The following is a 13,917-nucleotide window of genomic DNA, read 5'->3' as shown; positions in this document are numbered from 1 at the left end:
ACACAGCCAGTCAGTGGCAAAATGTGAGTAGACCCTAAGAGTATTTGTTATAGCCACTAGACTACACTCTCTCAAACATCTAAAGTTACTTCTAGACCTGTTAAGACACAAGTTAGGGATAGACCATGGCTAGAAGAATGGCAGCTAAGACATGTGCCTAAGAGTGAAGGATGGAAATCCTTACAGCATGGGGAAGGATAAGACAGACTTCATCGTGGGCCTAAGAACAGGATGGGAGATACATACTCTTTTTGTCATTTAATATTATAAATATAAAGTAAAACCTTGCCAAGGCTGCATTCCAAGACTACCCTATTGCCAGCTGAGGAAGGTTTAACCCGTTAAGCAAGCTGAACTTTTCCCTTTCCCTATTCAACGCAAGAAAGGGTGAGCAAAATTGGATCCTTTCTATAAGTTCATTTTTCCACACTGAAGAAACACTCACCTATGACACAGCACCTCTAAACTCTCCCTCTCTATTTTGATATTAAGCAGCATCAGTCAACAGCCTATCACAGAAAGGGTTTTATTTCCATGTCCCCTGTCAGCCGTGCCAAACAGCAAAGATCCTGACTAGCGTATGAAGGCAATGCTTTAGCTTGCAGCACATCTGTCTGGGCTTAAACACTGAGATTCACAGCCACCTAGTCAATTGTGATCTGGCCTTCAGATATCATCCCCCATCCCCGCAACCTCATCACCAGAAGCAAGCTTCTTACGGACCAGGACCCACCAACGCAGAGTGGTACCAGACCCTTACCATAACAACAGATGCAAAACCTGCAGGTATATCTCCGCTGCTATGATGATAAATACCTACCTGCAACACACCTTCCAAGAAGCACAGGTCCTACACATGTCTATCATATGTGGTGTACCTCATCCAATGCACTAAATGCCCCAAAAACAACTGGAAGGGTAAAACCAAACAATCACTATGCTCTCAAATGAACTCTCACATAAAAATGATAAAAGAAAAAAAACACCACATTAAAGGGCGAACATTTTTCACAAAATGATCGCTCCATATCTGACCTCTCAGTCCTTGTCCTCAATGGAAACCTGCAGAACACCTTCAAAAGATGAACCTGGGAGCTCAAATTCATAACTTTGCTAGATACTAAAAATCATGGTCTTAATATTAGGGTATGGCTGCACTTGCAGAGCGCTTTGAGTTCAACCAGCGTTCGTAGAGTGCAGCAGGGAAAGCGCTGCAGTCTGTCCACACTGACAGCTTCAAGCACACTGTTGTGGCCACATCTGCGGCACTTGCAGCAGCACTGGGTGCAGTGCATTATGGGCAGCTATCCCAGCATGCAAGTGGCTGCAACGTGCTTTCCAAATGGGGGTGGGGGGTGGGGGGGGGTGTGACAGGGAGTGTGTTGTGTGTATATGGGGGGAGAGAGAGTGGGTTTTTGGGGGGCTGAGAGCATGTTAGTATGCTGTCTTGTAAGTGCAGACAGCAGCAGACCTCCCTTCTCCCCCCGCCTCTCTCTCCCACACACAGCATTCCACACTAATGGCTTGCTTTGTCTCAGAGCAGATAAGCAGCCGGCTGTCAGAAATGGAGCTTTCAAAGGGCATTTCTGCATTCCTACAGTGATTCAAAAAACAATGACAAGAGTGGCCACTTGACTTAAGGGGCTTATGGGACGTTTCCGGAGACTGATCAGAGCGCAGTAATGCAACACCTCGTCCACACTGGCGCTGCGGCGCTCCAGCGGGGGCGCAGCAAACGTTATTCCACTCACCAAGGTGAAGTACCAGCAGCGCTGTAGCCGCGGAGTCAGAGTGCTCTATGTGCCTTGCCAGTGTGGACGGGTAGTGAGCTAGTGCGCCCGGGGCTCCTTTATTGCAAGTGTAGTCAAGCCCAAAGACACTGGATTGATGCCTCAGTACAACTACCTTTAACCCACTAACATCCTCTTTTTGCCCGATGACAGAGGTTTTAATGGGCCACTTCACCTTGAATGGTCTCTTAGAATATGTGTTAACTACGAATGCTAAACCATCTGTTCCACCTTGTATTTAGTTGTGACACTCAGAGTATCTTTCCCAGCCCTGAAGAAGAGCTCTGTGTAGTTCCAAAGCTTGTCTATCTCCCCAGCAGATGTTGGCCCAATAAAAGATATTACCTCATCCACCTTGTCTCTCTAATACCCTGGGACCAACATGGCTACAAAACTACTGCAGATAAGGAATACACACGCACACACACACACACACACACACGTTATACCCTTCCTTGTAAGGACACCGCCCAGACCGATAACCGGCCCATGGGCTCGTCAGTGATTTCCCATCCTCCAATGGAGATATCGTTGAAAGGATCTGGCAACTGATTAGGATCATCAGGGGATGTTATCTAAAGCAAAGAGAGGGAGAAAAATTTAGAGAGCAGAAGTAGAAGGAGACCTGACCCCACATATACCTGCTGGCTATTTGGTGCACTCTGGTATGAGGGGCTTATCTCATTTTCTAGCAGACAAATCTTTGCATCACAAAGCCACTACCTGGATGCCAAATGGTTAGGCATAGAGGACGGATTCCCTCTCTCACTCATGGCTGCTTCTTCAGATCAGACAGGGTGGGGCCACATTTGTGGAGCAGCATGGAAGAAGCCTGCACTCTTGCTGCTGGGGCTGTTCTTATGTAAAGCCATAGACTTTTGCTCCCACACCTGTCAATCCAGCATTACAGTCACTAAAATAAATAATCTATGTTTTTGTGTGTGCTCTCATTAGTGCATGCAAACAGCAATCACACATGCCTGTAGGGCAGACAGCGAGTGGACTGACACCAAACGGCTGCCATGTACTGGGAAAAGTCCTGTTAAAAATGGAGCATGTTTTTTCATCACGTAGCATTAGCTGCCTGTGGACAAGTGATCAGAATTCCTCTCTCTGCCTATGTCTCCATACACAAGATTGTGAATCAACACATGTCATATCCCAGACAAAGATCCGAGGGCTGGATTGAAGTGCTTTATGTTAGAAAAGAAAAAAAATTCAAAGCTATGGTGGAAATTTTCAAAGGCACCTAAAATAAATCCAACTGAATTTCAATGGGATTTGGGCACCTAATTTCCTTATGTTCCTTTGAAAAATTCCAGCCTTGAATTTGTAATGCTTGAGAGAGGTGCTAGATCAGCAGCTGCAGAGTCCAAGGTCCTATCTTTGCTGACAGCACACACCACAGTGACAGCAGTGCAAACTTCCCCACTCTCATGTCATCACTTCTTTCATATACACTTGAGCTAATAAATAAAAAAACAAACATAGAAAGAGACCTTTGCCCAAGTGTCTCGTGACTTGTATCTCCTGTATCTGATCCACCTCCTACGTCGGACACAGGAATTCCATTTCTTATCCTTTGCGTAGGTAGCTGGGAAGTCAATGGCATACGTCCAACCCTAAAAACAGAGGTTCCTTTCATAAAGATTGGGAGCAGATGGCTACAGTAAATAGTAGCTCAGAACAATTCTTCACAAGGATCACTCCTACAAACATAATACAAATTACTTTGCACATACATAGGGGCTTTTATCTCCTAACTCTATAGACATTCATGAACTATTTCTCAACTCCTCTGTGCAATGCATACAGGACAAATAAGATATAGAAAAGCATTTTACTTTTGTTATAATAAAGATGTTATAGTGAATAACAGCATCCAATTGCTAGCACTTCAAGGCCTGATCCAAAGCCCGTTGAAGTGAATAGACAGACTCCCTTTGGTTTCAACAGCCCTTGAAAAAGATGCCTCCAACACTATACTATAGCGATCTCCATTCCCAGCTGTGGGAAGATGGGAGGTGCCTCTACTTTTACAGAGTGGATTCCCAGAATGGATCCCTTGCCGGTATTGTTCACCTACCCCTTTCTCTGTTGGTTCCCCTCCAATATTTTCATCCACGTACCAGTCAGACTCCCATTCCCAGTGCGGCGATGGCAGTGTGAAACTGTCAAGCTGCTGATGTTTTAGCCCGCTCACGTCACTCCATTGCCAGCGATCACTGGGCATTAATTTCTCACAAAAGCCACCAACCGGATTCCAACGCTGCCAGAAAGGAGACAAATTGCACAGGTTAGGTCTTTAAGGTCATGTAACCTTGGGGGCCTTGGGGATGTTCAGATGTTCCACACCTCAAGAGAAATGATCCACTCGGGAAACAAGAAGGCATCCAAACACTGGCTACTGGCTAATATCTTTGGAGGGAGTATCTTTCAGATACCAGCTACTGGCTCATACACTCTTTAAAGAGTGTGTCCTTCCTTTAATACCAATGCTAAGGAGGACAAGGTGGGTGAGGTCATATCTTTTATTGGACCAACTTCTATTGGTCAGAGAGACAAGCTTTCGAGCTTACACAGAGCTCTTCTTCAGGCTTGTCTTTCTCACCTTCAGAAATTGGTCCAATAAAAGATATTACCTCACCCACCTTGTCTGTCTAATATCCAGGGACTGACATGGCTACAATTACACTGAATAACGCTAAGGGGGAAAGTTACTGCAGGCAAATGCACGATCTTCTCTTCATTTTACAAGCATGTGGTGGGTGTCATTCTAATTGATGACATTCAATTGTTCACTCTATTACCAAAGATCATGGAATAATAAACAATAAGATGCACCATCAAGTGTTCCCATTCACATACTAGAAAGCATTATTGATTGGGGGACCGTCTGCAGCATTTCATTTCTAGCGTACTGGTCCAAGTTCAGCTCGGCCTGGTAGCCAATAAAGGCCACCACATCAGACAGCCATCAAGTGGCCATGGATTATGGGGCCTTAGTCCAATTCCTAATGGAAAGGTGACTCAGGGTATGTCTACAATGCAATTAAAAACACATGCCTGCCCCGTGCCAGTGGACTTGGGCTTGTGGCGCTCAGGCTAAGGGGCTGTTTAACTGTGGTGTAGATGTTTGGGCTCGGGCTGCAGCCTGAGCTCTATGACCATCCCTTCTTGTAGCGTCCTAGCACCTGGGCTCCAGCCCGAGCCCAAACATCTGCACCACAGTTAAAGAGGCCCTTAGCCCAAGTCAGCTGGCACGGTACAGCTGCGAGTTTTTAATTGCAGTATAGACATACCCTAAGACTTTGTCTACCCTAGAAAGACTTTGCCAGTATTCCTATACAGACACTCCCCGGGTTACGCAATCGTTCCAGAACGCCTTGCATAACTCGAATTTTGCATCAGTCAGAAATGTATACCCGACCGTTACGCAAAAAAACAACAATAATAAACAACCTCTTATTTCTAGCTTACGGGACTTTTTCCGTAAGTGTGAATTTGCAAAAGCCGGGTCTTGCATAACCAGGTATGCGTTGCATAACCAGGTATGTACCAGTAAACCCTCCTAGTGGAGATACAGCAAATAACAGCAATTCTTTTGCTCGTTTAGCTTACACGAGTTCTCCTAATGAAATAAACCAGTGGTTTTCAAACTTTTTCCATCTGCAGACCCCCAAAAAATTTCAAATGGAGGTGCAGACCCCTTTGGAAATTCAACCTGCAGTCCGCAGACCCCTACCATAGATGTCTTAGACTGAAAACTGACTGAACAGAATTCAACTATAAATGTTACATTGGCTTGGCACAGCATCTGATGCAGCATAAGAAAGGGCAGTAAACTGTGGGTTTCTATGGTAACAACACTTCCAGGTTTTGACCTGTAGGTGGGGATATTCACATACTTTTGATTGGTCCTTAGAGGTGTCCCCCCAGATCAGAAGCTGACCTGCCACGCTGCTCTCTACACTGTATGACTTTGGTTTCCAATGCTGTCAAACCTGCCCAAGTTCACTTACATAATAATAATAAAAATTTTGAAGGACCACACACAGCCCAGTGCTTTAAAACAACAAAAACACAAAAAAACCCCCACAACAAAGAACCTTAATCAAATAAAATTGCCACGAAGTTTTACCCAACTTGCTCTCTATCAGTGACATTGGGCTAGTCCACAGCCACTCCCTTGTCTGGTGTAAGACCTCTTATGTGCAAAGATCGTAAATGATTCAAGATGTTTCAATATTGGTTATAGTGTATACAATATTATTAGGCTAAACTCCTTTGCACATTCTTTATCCATTATTCAAGGTCTGATAGCTATGACTTTTTTAGTTTGTTCCCACAGAAAAGTTTCACATCTCCGATTTCTATTTTTCATGTTTTAGACCAAACAAAGGGAAGAATGCACAATTTACAACCCAGATAACGCATATTTAACTGAGATCATTTAAAATGTTTTCATAAAAGGAGGAATGTTCTAAAAACACAATGCATAATTATATCAATGTTAGACAAAATATAAAAAGGTCAGGAAAATATGCCTTCCCCTGCTTAAATATAAACACAGCACTCTATACTACATTTATCTAGTGATCCCTTAGAAAGCAAGAGAAACAAGAAAAAAATCCTTTGTAGCTCTAGAATGATTTTACTAAATACTGTATATGAGCTGGGGGGTTTTTTGGGGGGAGGGGTGTTTGTTTCTTTTAAGAAAAGCAATTAATGAATTCACTCTGTTGAAGCATCTGTTACAGAGAAGCCCTATAGAATGTGACAATAACATTTTTTACAGGTTTTTTTAAAAAGACTTGGTAGATTTTAATAGGGAATTGTATCTGGGGAATTTTTTTTTAACCTACAGAAACGAAAACATTTTCTAAATAACTCTATAGGCTTTGTTAGTGTTAAGTTCCATGTGACTTTTTCATAAGGGAACGGGTATTGCTCGCTGATGGAACCAAAACATCAGACTTAGAGACTGAATGACCCCCAACTGGGATGGCCGGTGCTCAAGAGGACACTATTTTCAAGGGGAAGAAAGAGGAAGGATTTAGGGGGACATTTAGGATCTGCTCTTCAGAAATACGCATCAGGGATTAAAACAAATGAATAAATAAATAAATACAATCCCTGAACACTCAGGATGGTTCACAGTACCCAGAGAAGGGAGAACTCCACCCAAAGCTAGGAATTCTTTCCCTAGCTGCCACATTCACTTTGAACCCCAAATATGAGGTTCCTCTTGTCTGCTCTTACATTTACACATTACACAACAAACAACCTTACTACTGGACAACAGATCAGTCTGGACAAGTAACCATATCTCTCACTGCCAACCCTCTCTGAAAAGCACATGGCAAGTTTGACAGATGTGCTCATGACTTTACATACCTGATTCTCATAAGTTTCTTCCTGGTATCTGATTGGAACATCACTTGAGAATATGTAGGCATATACCTGGTGATCACAAGCTATTCCCCAGCAGCAATGTTTGATAGCAGAGACTCGTTTGAATTCCAGCTGTCTGTCTTTACAGAGCTCCCAGTACTGGCCGGCTGTAGAAAGCGTGTAAACCCTCCCAAAGATATCAACTGCCCACAAGAGGGAGTTGGGCATAGCCATAGCTGAAAGGCAAAGGAAGAGGTATTAATGCTGAGGCTAATTTTTAAGAGGTGGGTTCAAACCCCACTCCCAGTCCAACAGACCCAGAAACTGAACTGAATACTGTGGGCCCCTGTCCAATGATACTAAACTGGAGAACAAAGGATGATATTTTCAAAGGAGCTTAAGGGACTCATCCATCCAAATCCCATCACCTTTCAATGAGAGTTGGATACCTAACTGTCTTAGGCTCCTTTGGAAATCCCAGCCCAGGGGATACCAACTGGAATCTACATTGCAAACCCTTCCAACACAATTAGCAGCAACAATCTCAGGCCAGGAAGAAAAGCCAAAGGTCAAATGGATACATGGGGCCTGAACTGCTCTCACCCCAGAAGAGGGACCTCCAGGACTGGGCTAAGCCACATTAACTAGGCAGCATGGTGGAGTTTGTGTTGCTACTGCTCTCTGGCTAAAGAGAAGATTTCACTCTCCCGAGCTGTATGCACTCGGTGTCCAGGACCGCACAAAGTCACAGGAATGCCTCATCAGTCTCCTCCTGGCACTGGCTGAGATGGCCTCCATCAATCCAGGAAGAGGAAGCTCGAGAGGGAGATTCTCTGTGACTGTGTTGCTTACTTTCAGTTCCTACTTGTCTCTGGGCAGCATTCCTCTGGAGCCTTCATGGAGCAGGAGGGGCTGTCCAGGGTTCTCTGCTGGGTGATCCAGAGTTCCCCCATAGAATCATAGAAGTGTAGGACTGGAAGGGACCTCAAGAGGTCATCTAGTGCAGTCCCCTGCATTTTGAACCTTTGACCCCCCCCCCCCCCCCCCCCCAGTCCCATTCCTGGTTGATCATTTGGTGTCTTACACACTCTTGTTTTCTGGGCTCTGTGGCCCCTCTCTCAACTGAGGAGGCAGACCTTTTGTCCTTGTAATGGGATACTGGTCCTTTAAGGCCAAAGAATGTAGTTACCCCGTTCCATGTGTCCAGGGAAGAAAAATGAAGCCATCACTGGAAGAGACAAAAATGATCCCCAGAGCAGTTAGTGCTAGGGAGAGGAAAGGTCTAGGGCTATCTCAGAACACTGTTCCTTTAAGGGTCTGTGACCAGGAGCTTTGTAGAGTGAGTGGAGCAAGGCTCCAGTGTCTCCTAGCCAACACAGACAGGTGTTTGGGGTTATTACACTCACCTGGGAGAAGCAAGAGATTGATTAGTTGACTGTGTGGGAAACTCAAAAGAGGATCCAAAGCCAGGCTAGTGGAAGAACCTAGGTGGGGGCTGTGAATATCTAAACCTGAGCAGAGAGTCTACAGGCCAGGACTGAAAACAGTCCCAAGGAGGAGGATTGGGAGACCTTGAATCTGAGGGGTGAGCAGAAAGGGGCCCTTTGGAAAGCTGAATAACATTTAATAAGTTAGACCCCCAAGTCAGGGGAATATTGTTTCAAAGGCTATGGGTGTGACTGGATTATTCTGGGAATTTGGAGGGAAACTGAAGCAGGGTGTGCAGTAGACCTCCCCAGGTCATGGGCAGGATGTCCTGGGATGGCACCTGTCTGCAGTCCGACATGGAATTCGAACAGGCCAGCACTAAGTTCATTTCAAGAAGAATAAAGACTTATTTCTGTGGGCATGTGCATCTCCTACCCCTGGAGAAACAGTGGAGAGAACTCAGAGCCACTCATTCCATGGGAAAGGTGGGATTCACCTATGGGAACTGCCAACCCAATTTTTTTTCCTGTTGTGCAAAGTGATATGCAGCCAGCAAGGCAGGAAGCAAAGCCCAAAACAAGGAGAGGAAAAGAGAAAGCACTGCTTGGAAGCAGCACATGCTATTGTTTCTTTGCCTGTGAAAGGGCAACTTGCTCTCACGGGAGCCTAAGGAAACTAGCCTGCTCGCCTTCTGACCAGTAACTAATAGTGATGGAGACATGCTGACTAGTACCACTCTATTGTGTCTAATGGGACATAAAGTTGCACAGAGTAGAGACAAACATGTATCAGCCAAGGGGGAAGAGATGCAGGGCAAAGTTCTCCTGTTAGTTACAGCAGCACAACTCCAACTGAGTCCAAGAGGTTGCCCTATTGCTAGAGAAGCCCTCTCTAGGTTTTAGATTATGCCTAACTTTTGCAAGAGTAGCTGCATTGATATGGACCCCAAGTGCAGACATGCATCAGCCCAGGTGTGGCATCTTCATACGTAGTCTAGCCTGTCTTTCTGGGGATCTTAATCTGAGCCCAGACCTCCCTCTCTGGTTGTAGCTCATCATCGCTACTATTTGTCATGAGCTGGAGACGTTCAGAGAAGCTGCAGTGATGAGGGCCATAGAGGTACTTACCATAAAACAGACAGAAGGATAACCTTGTGTTTAAGGTGCAGCACTAGGAAGTGGGTGATGTGTAAAACCTCCCATCTTATTTTGGGCAAGTCATTTCACCTCTGTTTCCCCATAGGTAAAATTGGGATAATATTTATCTCACCGAGGCTTGCGTGTGTAATGTTTAAGTGCTTTGAGATCTTTGAATGGAAGGTACTGTGCAAGTATGAAGCATTATAACAACCATATGGGGGTGAGGGCCAGATCTGTAGTGTACTGCATGCATCGCTGGAAGAATAGAGCCCAAGATAAGGAGCCTTTTCAAATTAGTGTTAGAAAAATACTGCAGTGCAAGTTACATTTTCTAAGTAAGAAAATTTGAATAACTGTCGAGTAAAGCAGAATGGCAAAGATAACCAGGCTAATATTCTGGGATGTAATACCAGGAGGGTCATATGTAAGACACAGGGAGTAACTGTTCTACTCTACTTGAGTCTGGTGAGCTGGAGTACTGTGTCCAGTTTTGGGACACTATATTTTAAGAAAGGTGTGGAGAAATGGGAGGGAGTCCAAAGGAGAGCAACAAAAGTTCTAGAAAACCTGACCTATGAGGAAGGGTTTTTAAATATGTATAATTTTTTTTAAGTCTTGAGAAAAGAAGACTGGGGTGGGGGGATGACTTGATATGTCTTCAAATATGTTAGAGGCTGTTATAAGAAAGGAATGTGATGTCTCCATGTCCAGTGAAGGTAGGACTAGAAATAACTGGCTTGATCTGCAGCAAAGAAGATTGAGGATAGATATTATGAAAAACTTTCTAACCATAAAGGTAGCAAGTACTGGAATAAGCTTCCAAGAGAGGTTGTGGAATCCCCATCATTGTAGGTTTGTAAGAACAGGTTAGACAAACACCTGTCGGGGTGGTCTAGTTATATTTGGTCCTATTGCAGGGGGATGAACTAAATGACCTCTCAAGGTCCTTTCCAACCTTACATTTCTTTGACTGATCTCAGACCCCCAACCTGCCGGATCCTAGGGGGAAAATGACTCCTCATGGATAACTCAATTAAGATATCTGCCTGGAGCACAGTAGTTTGGGTTTCTTGTTTTTTTTTGTTTGTTTGTTTGTTTTTTTTGTTTTTTTTTTTTTAAAGTGGAATGCTTGGGAGTCTTAAGACAAGGAGGACAAACAAATATCAATCCAGATATGGAGGGCTCTGTCCAATGCTGGTTAAAGATAGCACAAAGATTGAAAAGGTTCAGAAACAGGCAACGAAAGAGCTTAGCAAAATGGAGGGATCCGTACACAGTGAAAAATCACAAAGATTATTAAGGCTACTTAAACCAGGAAGAAGAATTAGATGGAACTAGATTGAGGTATGCAAGAGTAAGGATAGAGGGAAAACTAGTAGTTCCTGTTTACTCTGTGTTATTTGAGAATAAAGGGTGTGACAATGAACTAAAGGGCAACAAGTGTAAAGCCAACTGAGCAAAAGACTTCAGGTAAAATTTTCACAAGTGATTTACGAGTTTCAATTATTTTTGAGAATTGGATTTAGGAGTCTGTGGCATTCATTGCAGCAGTAGGTCACCAAAGCGAGAAATACTTCCTGAGTTTTCAAAGGTGCTCAGTGCCTGCAGCAGTCATTCATTACAGTGAGTGCAGAGGTTACCCGTTAAGTAGGGCTGGGGGAGAAACCAGACCAGGACTGTGTAAATCATCCATTCCTTCCCCACCCAAATTAGGACAACTAAATAGTTTAAGTAGCTATAAATATTTATGGTTAAAGTTAACATACTGATACAGGTCATTGAAAAGCCCTGCTACAAGGGATTGTTCTTGACCCCTGTATGCCTATCTGTTTGTACAATACTGAAAAATTACTTGGGCTCTTCAGAGGGGGTTTTCAGCCTCTCTCTTCAGGTCCTGGCCACTGGTGGAGGTGGGATGCCACCTTAGATGGATCTGTGGGCTGTGCCACTATGGACATTCTCTTGCTCCAATGTAAAATTTACACTTACAGGCTTCTCATTCATTCCCTATGAATGCACTTGACAAGTATTTCTAGGACTAATAATAAAAGGGCTCCATGATAATGGTCTTCCACACATTCGCTGCCTTTCATTCAAATAGATCTCAAAGCACTTTACAAACATCACACACTATATACAGGAGAATAAATCTGTTATTGAATGGCAGCTGACTGTGGGGTGGAAATAAAGCAGCTATCAGAAACATTTCACAGCCAGGGTAAAGTCTGTTGATCTGGCCCCCAGTTCATTCCATATTCCAGCCAGTGGCTGGTCACGTCCCCTGACAGATGTGTAGGTCAGGAACTGCTCCTCCTGAGTGCAAAATGCCCTCTTCGTGATAACTAGGGTTTACTATGGGGGAGCCAAAGAGGGGTCCAGGGCTCTTTCCCAGAAATGGTGCCATACACACAAGCTTCATAGCAAAGAGGGCAATTTGCTATATGCTGCAGCAATTCTCACGTTTTCAGATGTCACCATAAGTTCCAGATGACAGCTATTCAAAGCCCCCTTTGCAAAACAGAAACAAATGCCCCAGCATGACCCCAGGGCCACGGCCCTGGATTATTTATTTATTTATTTATTTTTTGTTCCTTCCTGTTTGGCTGGTGACAAAAGCATCAGCATAAAACCTGCATAATACAAGGAAGGCTCTTTGGCACCCGCTAAACACCTGCTGTTAATTAACCCTTTCGCGGCTAGGAATGCTTCAGCGATTGCATTTATCGTGCCATTCCAGACGGGCAGAGCAGGGGCCTTGAAACAGGACAAGGGGCGCGAGCCCCACGGGGGAAGGGGGACACAACCCGCGCTGGCATCCCAGCAAGCTCTGGAGAAGAGGGGGGAAGACGTTCCCCGGGGAGGGACAGGCGCCAGGGCGCTGGATTCCCCAGCCTGCCCAAGAAAGCCCCGGCACCGGCCGCAGAGCTCTGATTGCCAGCCCCAGGAATAGGGGCGGAGGGGCCCGCTCCAGCCCTGGGCCCTATCCCCACCGCCTCCCAGGACCCAGCCCCTTACCGGCTCCTCCTGCAGACCCTCCACCGCCTCCTGCCGCTCGAGCCGCTTCCCCGCACCTGCGGCCCGAGCAGCCCCAAGCCACCACAGCAACGAGGGCCGCCGCGGCTCAGGCTCCAGCAGGAAGCGCGCGCGAATGTAAGCCTCCGACCTACTGGCTGCGCGATCCCAGCTCGGATCTAAGCCCGGCAGCGATTCGCTAAGGAGTGGAGTCAGCTGGCTCCACCGCGTTCCACGGCTCACTCTCCCCCGCCCCCTCCCGGGATGCAGGTGGGCGATGGAAGCAGCCGGCTGCCCCCTCCCCCCCACGTGGGTGGGAGATGTGTTGGCTGGCAGCTGAACACCTGGTCCCTCCATTCCCGTCCCTCCACAGGCCCAGGCCACTGCACCCTCCCTGGAGCCATAAAGGTCAGGAGGCCCAGTGTGAGGCAGACGGTGTCCCCCGATGTGCAGTGTACGGAGCCAGCACAATGGGTGGCATGACACAGCCCCCTGAGGCTGGCGCAGCACCTGGCATGCTGTCGGTGCTGGATGAATAATTCATAACAGCAGCAACTGGATTGTAATTTGCTTGGGGTAGAAACCTCATCTTCATGCCCGATGCGCTGTGCCAGTACATCCCCTTGTGATACAGCACTGGAACATGGTGAAGTGTCACTAGACCCCTCCTCCCCCAAAGGGTATTTGGGGATCTCTGTGGGGGTGCAGGATGAGGTCTGGGATTGCCCAGCATGTTGTACTATCCATACTAATGTCTATTCTGTGCAGGCTCTTATATCTCCCTCATCACCACAGAGCACCTTCCAGTAGTTTATCGAGTGATGTGACTAAAGCACATGGGAAATGTGGGCATCAGTCCCGCTACTTCTCACGTGTTAAGCAAGTGCTCTACCATTGAGCTAGCTCCCCAACACATCCCTTAGCATCAGCTTGAGAAGTGGTTATCCAACATTAGATGTTGGTCATCTGCACAGGTTGTCTGGCTCAGTCAAATCTGTATCAGGCAGAAGAAGATCTTTGCAACAACAACAAAAAATTGCCTCAGAAATGCGCTAGATTGAACAGAGGAATTTAAATTTGAATTAAAGCCCTGAGACCCCCTGCCCCACAGCTGAAGCCCTGAACCCCGAATGGGGTGGGTGGGGTTCCAGGAA

General features: G+C 45.8%; 1 protein-coding gene across 6 annotated transcripts in view; it reads right to left on the bottom strand.

The window, feature by feature from the left end:
- TECPR1 (tectonin beta-propeller repeat containing 1) overlaps positions 1 to 12,924 on the bottom strand; it is a 38,608-nt gene extending 25,684 nt beyond the window's left edge. For 2 of the 6 annotated variants that reach the window (XM_037910874.1, XM_037910875.2), the window contains exons 1-4: positions 7,188 to 7,420; positions 3,877 to 4,059; positions 3,290 to 3,412; positions 2,240 to 2,365 (exon numbers count right to left, since the gene is read on the bottom strand). In XM_037910874.1, the coding sequence (XP_037766802.1) occupies positions 2,240 to 2,365; positions 3,290 to 3,412; positions 3,877 to 4,059; positions 7,188 to 7,418 (663 nt within the window). In that variant the 5' untranslated portion in view covers positions 7,419 to 7,420. Of the gene's footprint in view, positions 1 to 2,239; positions 2,366 to 3,289; positions 3,413 to 3,876; positions 4,060 to 7,187; positions 7,421 to 8,036; positions 8,181 to 8,373; positions 8,408 to 12,766 lie in introns of those variants that run through there. The other 4 variants (XM_037910872.2, XM_043524047.1, XM_037910873.2 and 1 more) reach the window with 4 other exon arrangements.
- Positions 12,925 to 13,917: the final 993 nt, after the last annotated feature.

This window comes from Chelonia mydas, chromosome 10 (genome assembly GCF_015237465.2).
Source record: "Chelonia mydas isolate rCheMyd1 chromosome 10, rCheMyd1.pri.v2, whole genome shotgun sequence".
NCBI classification, from domain to species: domain Eukaryota; kingdom Metazoa; phylum Chordata; order Testudines; family Cheloniidae; genus Chelonia; species Chelonia mydas.
This window is presented reverse-complemented; position numbering and strand designations above follow the sequence as displayed.